This window comes from Nansenia antarctica, assembly GCF_963989245.1.
Source record: "Nansenia antarctica genome assembly, chromosome: 9".
Lineage (NCBI taxonomy): Eukaryota > Metazoa > Chordata > Actinopteri > Argentiniformes > Microstomatidae > Nansenia > Nansenia antarctica.
The window spans coordinates 45,796,010-45,806,009 of NC_137679.1; the positions used below are offsets into that span (position 1 = coordinate 45,796,010).

The following is a 10,000-nucleotide window of genomic DNA, read 5'->3' on the forward strand; positions in this document are numbered from 1 at the left end:
GGAGGAGAGGGGGAGGGGAGGGGGAGGAGAGGGAGGAGAGGGGAGGAGAGGGGGAGGGGGGGGGAGGAGAGGGGGAGGGGAGGGGGGGGAGGAGGGGAGGGGAGGAGAGGGGGAGGAGGGGAGGATACAGTGGCAAGAAAAAGAAAGTGAACCATTTGGAATTACCTACATTTATGTCTAATGTGTCTTAAAATATGGTGTGTGTGTGTGTGTGTGTGCGTGTGTGTGTGTGTGTGTGTGTGTGTGTGTGTGTGTGTGTGTGTGTGCGTGCGTGTGTGTGTGTGTGTATAGTACCTGTGTGTGTGTGTGTGTGTGTGTGTGTGTGTATGGTGTGTATAGTACCTGTGTGTGTGTGTGTGTGTGTGTGTGTGTGTGTGTGTGTGTATGGTGTGTGTATGGTGTGTGTATGGTGTGTATAGTACCTGTGTGTGTGTGTGTGTGTGTGTGTGTGTGTGTGTACCTTGGCCTTGGTGAACTGCACTATGGGTCCCAGCTCTGACACCACCTGGTTTCCTACGTGGACGAACGGCACCTTACCTGCAGGGAGACACGGGTTAACACACACACACACACACACACACACACACACACACACAGGTACTACACACACACACACACAGGTACTACACACACACACACACACACAGGTACTACACACACACACAGGTACTACACACACACACACACACACACACACACACACATACACACACACACAGGTACTACACACACACACACACACACACACAGGTACTACACACACACACACACACACACACACGTACTACACACACACACACACACACACACACACACACACACACACACACACAGGTACTACACACACACACACACACACAGGTACTACACACACACACACACACACACACACACACACAGGTACTATACACACTCGCACGCCTTGGGGGGGTGGCATGGACCGTGGCATGGACCCCCCCCCCAGGGGGTAAGACCCTGCGACATACCAGCGTCATGTCCAGGGGGTGTACTAACTTGTACATTAAGCCGCCTCACGCTACGGAAACAGGAGATAGGCTCCTGCCCTATGGGCCATTAGGCTCCAGAACCATCCTGCTCTCTATCCTCCTCTCTCCCTCTTTTGCTGTCAACCAAAAGGCAAACATAACAACTAGAATATGTCTAATCTAATAAGAGGTATAAATTGATCCATATCAATTTATAACATAATTATAATTGAATATTGGATTGCTGTGGGCAATGCAGTCAGATAATGTCAGACAAAAAAAAAACGTTTTCAATGCTTCAATCCACTGTCCATGTACTGTAAATATGTCATTATGGTATTACCATAAAGCCCAATTCTAGCAGAATAAGAAAGATTGTATATCTACTTTAAGTGAAATAATAAAGTGCATCCAGTTACGGTAGTTATTTAGCTGGCAAGGGGAAAGCAGACTAGCTCATCTCATCACCTCTGAGCTAGCTAGCTTGCTAGTTCTTTGATTATTTACACCATCGCGCTATTAGTCAGACACTTTCTAGTCACAATAATAATGACCAATTTGAACCAACTTTCTCTGTCAGAACACTCAGCAATTATATTTGCTAACGTTTCAACTTGCTTACTTTCATCTGCAGACATCTCACCTGGCGCAAAATCTTGGTTATGTGAAGTGTGGAGATAGATAGGTCTGGTTATATGAAGTGTGGAGATAGATAGGTCTGGTTATGTGAAGTGTGGAGATAGATAGGTCTGGCTATGTGAAGTGTGGAGATAGATAGGTCTGGTTATGTGAAGTGTGGAGATAGATAGGTCTGGTTATGTGAAGTGTGGAGATAGATAGGTCTGGTTATGTGAAGTGTGGAGATAGATAGGTCTGGTTATGAGAAGTGTGGAGATAGATAGGTCTGGTTATGTGAAGTGTGGAGATAGATAGGTCTGGTTATGTGAAGTGTGGAGATAGATAGGTCTGGTTATGTGAAGTGTGGAGATAGATAGGTCTGGTTATGTGAAGTGTGGAGATAGATAGGTCTTGCTATGTGAAGTGTGGAGATAGATAGGTCTGGTTATATGAAGTGTGGAGATAGATAGGTCTGGCTATGTGAAGTGTGGAGATAGATAGGTCTGGTTATGAGAAGTGTGGAGATAGATAGGTCTGGTTATGTGAAGTGTGGAGATAGGTCTGGTTATGTGAAGTGTGGAGATAGATAGGTCTGGTTATGTGAAGTGTGGAGATAGATAGGTCTGGTTATGTGAAGTGTGGAGATAGATAGGTCTGGTTATGTGAAGTGTGGAGATAGATAGGTCTGGTTATGTGAAGTGTGGAGATAGATAGGTCTGGCTATGTGAAGTGTGGAGATAGATAGGTCTGGTTATGTGAAGTGTGGAGATAGATAGGTCTGGTTATGTGAAGTGTGGAGATAGATAGGTCTGGTTATGTGAAGTGTGGAGAGAGGTCTGGCTATGCGAGACTACTGGCAGACTAACGTTACCAACGAGCCCATGGGCTTGCCACTGTCGCCAGATTCAGGTTGGGTGCGTTTAAAAAACTTGGATATTTTAGCCTGCTTGTCAGATGTTTGGTGTCTATGTCCGTGATAATTCCTCTTTCTTGGGGGGGCGGGGGGTTCCGTTGGGGGGGCGGGGGGTTCCCCCAAGGCAATGGTAGGGGAAACACTGGAGGTGTGTGTGTGTGTGTGTGTGTGTGTGTGACTCACCAGAGGGGGACATGTATTCTGCGTTGGACCGACAGGCCACCTGGACAGGCAGGTTGCACATCCTTAGGTACGCCTACACACACACACACACACACACACACACACACACACAGTCAGTGGACCCACAGATGTGTCATAATGATCTAGGTTACAGGATGACAGAAGCTAACAGACCAGGGGTTTAGTGTGAAAGCTCGCGTACGCAGACAAGCAGGAACGTCTGCTTCCCTTCATAGATCTCAATCACCTCTACATTTTGCGCAGGTGAGCGAGCGTGGTGTCCCTTTGAACGCCCATACAGTGTTTCCTCTATATGCATTTATTGGTGGCGGGCCGCCACGAATGAATTTCCTCCGCCACCAAATGATTCAGACAGTCCACTTTGATTCAGGCTGCGCAGAAAGGCAGCGAGTTATTATGACCGGAGAACTGAAAAAAAGCATGTGTCCCTGAACGCTCCGCCAATCACTGTGAGTAAACTGACTCTGAGAATGTCCTCACGTCACATTTTACCGTAATACCCTATATGTTGGTTGAAGTGCAACATCTCAGCTTTCAGGGACAGTTGGATTTTTTTCGATAGCACAAACCGTTTAGAAATTACGGTAATTACAATGTCGGGTGCGGATTTGTGCCGGTGGCGGTACATTCGGCGCAGAAGTGGTATCTATACCAGATAAATAATAACCATTTGCTTACGTAATTTTTCGTTTGTTTACATAGTCTGAAACTACAGATGGTAAGCTTTCAAATGATGCGTCATACATTGAAATCGAAAAAAAAATCAAGACGACACAAGTATTTGAATGTTTGTTTGTATCATGTTTTGCTCAAGAATGGTGACTGCTAAACGCTGCTAGCCTAACGTTTCGTTCTAAAACGAAAGTATTGTAACGTCCCCACTTGGACAGTGGTTGAAATAATGACAGATAGCTTCTCTCATGTAATCTGTGCGTTTAATTGTAAACTATCTCATACACAACTTTCTTAGTTCACTCGAGCTCTCTCTCCCAACGGTCTCAATAACACACACAGCATCACAGGGGTGCATTGGCACACAACACAATAACAGTGCGAACATGAACTCAAGCATTAATGAACATTAATGAACAGGGTTGTTCTATCTAATTTATTATGTTTGTGTTATGCTAATAAATGTAGATCCACACAGGTATACAAACTGAGATCCGTTTACTGTCAAGTGCCATTCATTCTGACAACACACACACACACAGTCGTAAAGCTCTAACAGAACGTGACGTCGTAAAGTGCAACAAAGTGCTGCAATGACATACTGTCGTACATAACAATATTGGTATTTGATCACCTTCTATATAAAATCACCTGCTCGGCTTTAATGACTTAACCGCTATTTAAGAAATTATATTTGTTTTCGCGTGCACGCGTTGTATGCACGCGCACGCGGAAAAAAATCGGGCGCGCGCTATGCGCGCGAAAGACGGCCACCCCGCCACTAATGTCAAAAATCCTGGAGGAAACACTGCCCATAGTTATTCATACATGATCTAATTAATATTCCTCTCTGCTGACTCACCTGGACAGCCAATGAGGAGGCACAGTCTGACAGCAGGATCTGCTCCTCTGGAGAAGAGAAACATGACATCACTATGACATCACTATGACATCACTATTACATCACCAGGACATCACTATGACATCACTATGACATCACTATGACATCACCATGACATCACCATGGCATCACTATTAAATCACCATGATATTACATCATCAGCTTTTGTTTTTGTTAAAATTAACATTAACAGTAAGCAGGGCTGTGATTGGCTGCTGGAGCAGGGCTGTGATTGGCTGCTGGAGCAGGGCTGTGATTGGCTGCCTACCCTTCAGAGGCTGGTACAGGGTGGCGTTCTCAGGCCAGGGCTCCGCTGCTGTGGAGGGGAACAGATACACATACAGGCTGTGAACCAGGCAGGTCACTCACTCACACACACACACACACACACACACACACACACACACACACACACACACCCCACACACACACACACACACACACACACACACACACAGACAGACACACACACACACACACCCACAGACAGACAGACAGACAGACAGACACACACACACACACACACACACACACACACACCCCACACACAGACACACCCCCCACACACACACACACACACACACACACACACACACACACACACACACACACACATTGTGACAGCTAGCTACTACAGTATAAACACTGCACACGTGACCTTTTCACACAGCAGAACATGTCCAGCTGAGCCAGGCTAACCCCCCCTATGAGAGAGGCAGAACACCGACGGGGGGCCAGCTAGCCTAGCTCCTTTGCAAACTATGCAGTAAAGATGTGGAACGCCCTTCCTATAATCTTAAAGGAGTGCAAAACACTGCCCACCTTCAAAACCACTCTCAAAAAACATTTACAGGAGGCTGCAATCCGTAACTGGACCCTCTAAATCAAAAATCAGATTAAAAGACCCGAACTACCCACTGTACATACTTTGTGTTTTGTCCCCCGCCCCCACCTGTGGTGTATGTCCCCACCTGTCCTACCCGCTGTACATACCTGATGTTTTGTTGTATTGTTCTTCCCATGATGGATGTATGTTTATCTTGTAGATAGTAATAGTTATTTGTCTGTATTATCTTGTAGATAGTACTAGTTTGTTTTGTCGGTCTTACATGTAACGATGAATTGAGAATCAAGGACCCCAATTGAAATAAGCCAGTGGCTTTCTTGGGTTTTTATCCTTTTAGTTGACCTTGTATGTAATATGTACTTTCATGTACCTACTTCTGCAAACATTCTAATAAAGTTTTCAATCAATCAATCCTTCACACCCAGGCTACAGGCTAGCTAGCTGTGCTAACAACAACAACATCAGTCACTCTGTTACCTGCGATCTGCGACACGAACGCCTCTGCTGCGAGCGACATTGCTGCTAGTTAAAGATACTACTAAATATATTTATATGTATTATATACTGTCAACTCTCTTACATTGATGAACTAATAATACTATCTACTAGCTGGTTCCTGATACAAGGTTAAGGGCACGCCAGCTACAGCATCAGTCCTCACTACGTACTGACGTACGGACGTAACGGCGTCCTGACGTAGCCCTCACTACGGCTGTGTTCGGAATAGCGTACTAGCATACTGCATACTAGCATACTCAATGAGTATATACTGCATACTGCATACTAGCATACTGCATACTAGCATACTCAATGAGTATATACTGCATACTAGCATACTGCATACTAGCATACTCAATGAGTATATACTGCATACTGCCTACTAAATTCATAATTAAGTAGGTTAAGTATCCGAAAACCAGCCGACCATTATGCATACTGCATACCTCCTCCCAGAATGCCTCCCAGAATGCATTTCGCCGGGAGCAGCGAATTTAAACCTCCATTAGCTAAAATGTGTAATTTTGGCTTTACAAGTGTTAACATGTCATTTTATGAAGTTTTAATATGTTTTCAGGCGAGAAAGTAACCACATATATTCCCAAAATGTGTCCAGTTTACCAAAATAACCCGTTTATATATCTGATCTGATGATTTTTTTGGCGTCTTCTGTTCGCTAGCTGCGTTCGTAAATTCGCCCTGGAAATATGATCAGCACTCATGGAATGCCTCTTGTCCAATCAAATTACCTGGTCCCTTTATGACGTTGCACCCAGTGTGCGCTCCTGCGCTCTCAGAGCGATTTTACGAACGCACCCTACGTTTACCTTCACACACTCGACAAAAATATCGTAACATAATTACAACACGTTGTAAAATGATTTGGGGGGGGCCAATATCTTAAGTATATCTCAAGTAACTAGCTTACTATATTGTTGTCTTAACAGTTGGTAAAATAACATGATTAAAATAAATATATATGAGCAATAACATATAGTGGGCTGCAGCAACCTGTCCGTCTGAAGCTACAATACTGGGATCATTCGTGATTGGGCTACAAGCAGTCAAATACTAGGTGAACATGTGTGTAAGACACAAATAAACATGGATTTCATGCATTTCAAGTGGCATATTTGTAATCATGACGACTAGCCTGGTCTAAGAATGCATTTCACCATGTTAATTCCCAGTATAGTGAAAATACCACCGCTCATCCGTGATCAGACTTAGCTGGGGTGCTGCAGCTGAAGAGTATCAAATAGAGTGCAAGAAAGCAGCATCTGCACACTCAAATATGTGCAAAAAACAATGTTTATTGCAGCTTTCGGTCCCCAGGCTATCGGACAATGTAAACAAAAGCTGTATGACTTTGATGAGGCTGAAAGCGCACAGGGTTGCCAGATGGGATTGACAATTTACAGCCTTTCTATAACCTCAAAATCAAGTAGCCCATTCGGTGGTAACCCGCCCCATCTGGCAACCCTGGACGCAACTCTGCAACCCTGGACGCGAAATGCATTTTGGGAAATAGGACGTGAGCTAGTGTCCATCAAAACCGACTTCAAATTTCCCGGAAATAACTGCTCGCCTACTAAATTTCTCGCATACTCAAATCTCGCATACTGTACGTTCGGAACGTACTACATACTAAAAATCTACGTCATATCTAGTATGAGTAGTATGCTAGTACGCTATTCCGAACACAGCCACTACATCAGACGCAGTAGTACGTCGCGCTAATCTCTCCCGGGCCGCTCCGTGTTGCTTTTAGTTCCGCCCGATTTATTTCCGCCATCTTTAGCTGCAGAGTGGTGGGGGGGGGGGGGGGGGGGACTGCCTTGTAAGAGAGAGCTTGGTCTCAATGAGACTCCCAGTCCCTACCAAAATAAAATAATAATAATAATAATAATAATAATAATAATACTAATAATAATAATAATATAATATAATATAATATAATATAATATAATATAATATAATATAATATAATATAATATAATATAATATAATATAATATAATATAATATAATATAATATAATATAATATAATATAATATAATAATAATAATAATAATAATAATATAATAATATAATAACAATCATAATAATAATCATAATAATATAATAATAATACGTTTTATTTGTATAGAACCTTTCCTGCAAGCGTTAAAGGCAATGTTAAAAAGATGGGTTTTTAGTCTTGACTTGAACATAATGTGCAGAGGTTGCATCCCGAATGTAAACTGGCAGTGAGACACAATCTGGAGCATAAAATGAGAATGCAGCCTCACCAAGGTCTTTCAGATATTCTGGTGTGTGCCAGCGAGAGCTTCATAAACAAGCAGAATCCAGTCAACCCTGGTACCTGTGGGCTGCGGGGCGCTGCAGTCTAGATGACGGCTGCTTCCATCTCTACACCCTGTGGGCTGTCAGTCACGGTCAGCCTGCTCCTGAACTCTCTGGCTGCTGGGTGACACGGGTGTGACACGGGTGTGACACGGGTGTGACACGGGTGTGCTTCAGGTGTGCTTCAGGTGTGTTTCAGGTGTGCTTCAGGTGTGCTTCAGGTGTGTTCAGGTGTGACACGGGTGTGACACGGGTGTGACACGGGTGTGCTTCAGGTGTGCTTCAGGTGTGTTTCAGGTGTGTTTCAGGTGTGTTTCAGGTGTGCTTCAGGTGTGCTCAGGTGTGCTTCAGGTGTGTTTCAGGTGTGCTTCAGGTGTGCTTCAGGTGTGTTTCAGGTGTGTTTCAGGTGTGCTTCAGGTGTGTTCAGGTGTGTTCAGGTGTGTTTCAGGTGTGTTTCAGGTGTGTTTCAGGTGTGTTTCAGGTGTGTTTCAGGTGTGCTTCAGGTGTGTTCAGGTGTGTTTCAGGTGTGTTTCAGGTGTGTTCAGGTGTGTTCAGGTGTGTTTCAGGTGTGTTTCAGGTGTGTTTCAGGTGTGTTTCAGGTGTGTTTCAGGTGTGCTTCAGGTGTGTTCAGGTGTGTTTCAGGTGTGTTTCAGGTGTGCTTCAGGTGTGTTCAGGTGTGTTTCAGGTGTGCTTCAGGTGTGTTTCAGGTGTGTTTCAGGTGTGCTTCAGGTGTGCTTCAGGTGTGTTCAGGTGTGCTTCAGGTGTGTTTCAGGTGTGTTTCAGGTGTGCTTCAGGTGTGTTTCAGGTGTGTTTCAGGTGTGTTTCAGGTGTGCTTCAGGTGTGTTTCAGGTGTGTTTCAGGTGTGCTTCAGGTGTGTTTCAGGTGTGTTTCAGGTGTGCTTCAGGTGTGCTTCAGGTGTGTTTCAGGTGTGTTTCAGGTGTGTTCAGGTGTGTTTCAGGTGTGTTTCAGGTGTGTTTCAGGTGTGTTTCAGGTGTGTTTCAGGTGTGTTTCAGGTGTGTTTCAGGTGTGTTTCAGGTGTGTTTCAGGTGTGTTCAGGTGTGCTTCAGGTGTGTTTCAGGTGTGTTTCAGGTGTGCTTCTGCTCAAACAGACGCAGCTGTGAGTGTGGCTGGGCCCTTGTTTGACACGCTGCTGTTGTTCTGTTGTTCAGTTCATTTTTATGGTTTATGGCACAAGGTCTTATTTTGACATGTCTTGTTTTGGTCTAAATACATTAATAGAATGATAGGTGTGTGTGTGTGAGTGTGAGTGTGAGTGTGTGTGTGAGTGTGAGTGTGAGTGTGTGTGTGTGTGTGTGTGTGTGTGTGTGTGTGTGTGTGTGAGTGTGAGTGTGAGTGTGAGTGTGTGAGTGTGAGTGTGAGTGTGAGTGTGTGTGTGTGTGAGTGTGAGTGAGTGTGAGTGTGAGTGTGTGTGTGTGTGTGTGTGTGTGTGTGAGAGAGTTGAGAGGGCCAAAGAGCAGTCCACAAGATGTTATGAAAAAAGTTTAATTCTGTGCGTTTTAACAGTCCAACAACATCATTGATTTGACAAAACTAGACATTTCAATTACATGTATCCCCCCCCACTCAATGTGTACCCCCACCCCCCCCCCCAACATAAAAAACATGTTTCCATGGCCTTTATTTGTTATTTAACTGTGGTGCTCCACTGTCTTAAGTGCCTCAGATGATCAAGTGGAAGTGATAAATAACAGAACACGTACGTGAATAATAAATAAGTTAAACACAAATGCATGCAACAAGGTTTACAAAAATAAATTAAGTTAAAGGTAAAAAAACAGAATGTAATAAATATCAATATCCAAGCTAACATACTGTATATTTACTGTATATTCCATGTGCTGTCCATGAGCTTGGCCTCGTTCTAGGACACTGGGAATCCATGGCAACGGCTGAAAACTAATTCTGGAGGGTAAACGTTTCTATTCTCAGGTGAGTTATTCAGACGGCGGGACTCCAGTTTGAGGGTTTTCCCTCTAAAAAAAATTCTTTAAAAA

At 44.1% G+C, this 10,000-nt stretch overlaps 1 protein-coding gene across 2 annotated transcripts in view; it reads right to left on the reverse strand.

Annotated features, from left to right (window-relative positions):
• Positions 1 to 5,772, reverse strand: part of mtx2 (metaxin 2) — a 15,007-nt gene extending 9,235 nt beyond the window's left edge. The window contains exons 1-5 of one of the 2 annotated variants that reach the window (XM_080538797.1): positions 5,619 to 5,772; positions 4,563 to 4,610; positions 4,256 to 4,302; positions 2,701 to 2,773; positions 461 to 537 (exon numbers count right to left, since the gene is read on the reverse strand). In XM_080538797.1, the coding sequence (XP_080394923.1) occupies positions 461 to 537; positions 2,701 to 2,773; positions 4,256 to 4,302; positions 4,563 to 4,610; positions 5,619 to 5,658 (285 nt within the window). In that variant the 5' untranslated portion in view covers positions 5,659 to 5,772. Of the gene's footprint in view, positions 1 to 460; positions 538 to 2,700; positions 2,774 to 4,255; positions 4,303 to 4,562; positions 4,611 to 5,287; positions 5,374 to 5,618 lie in introns of those variants that run through there. The other variant, XM_080538798.1, reaches the window with a different exon arrangement.
• Positions 5,773 to 10,000: the final 4,228 nt, after the last annotated feature.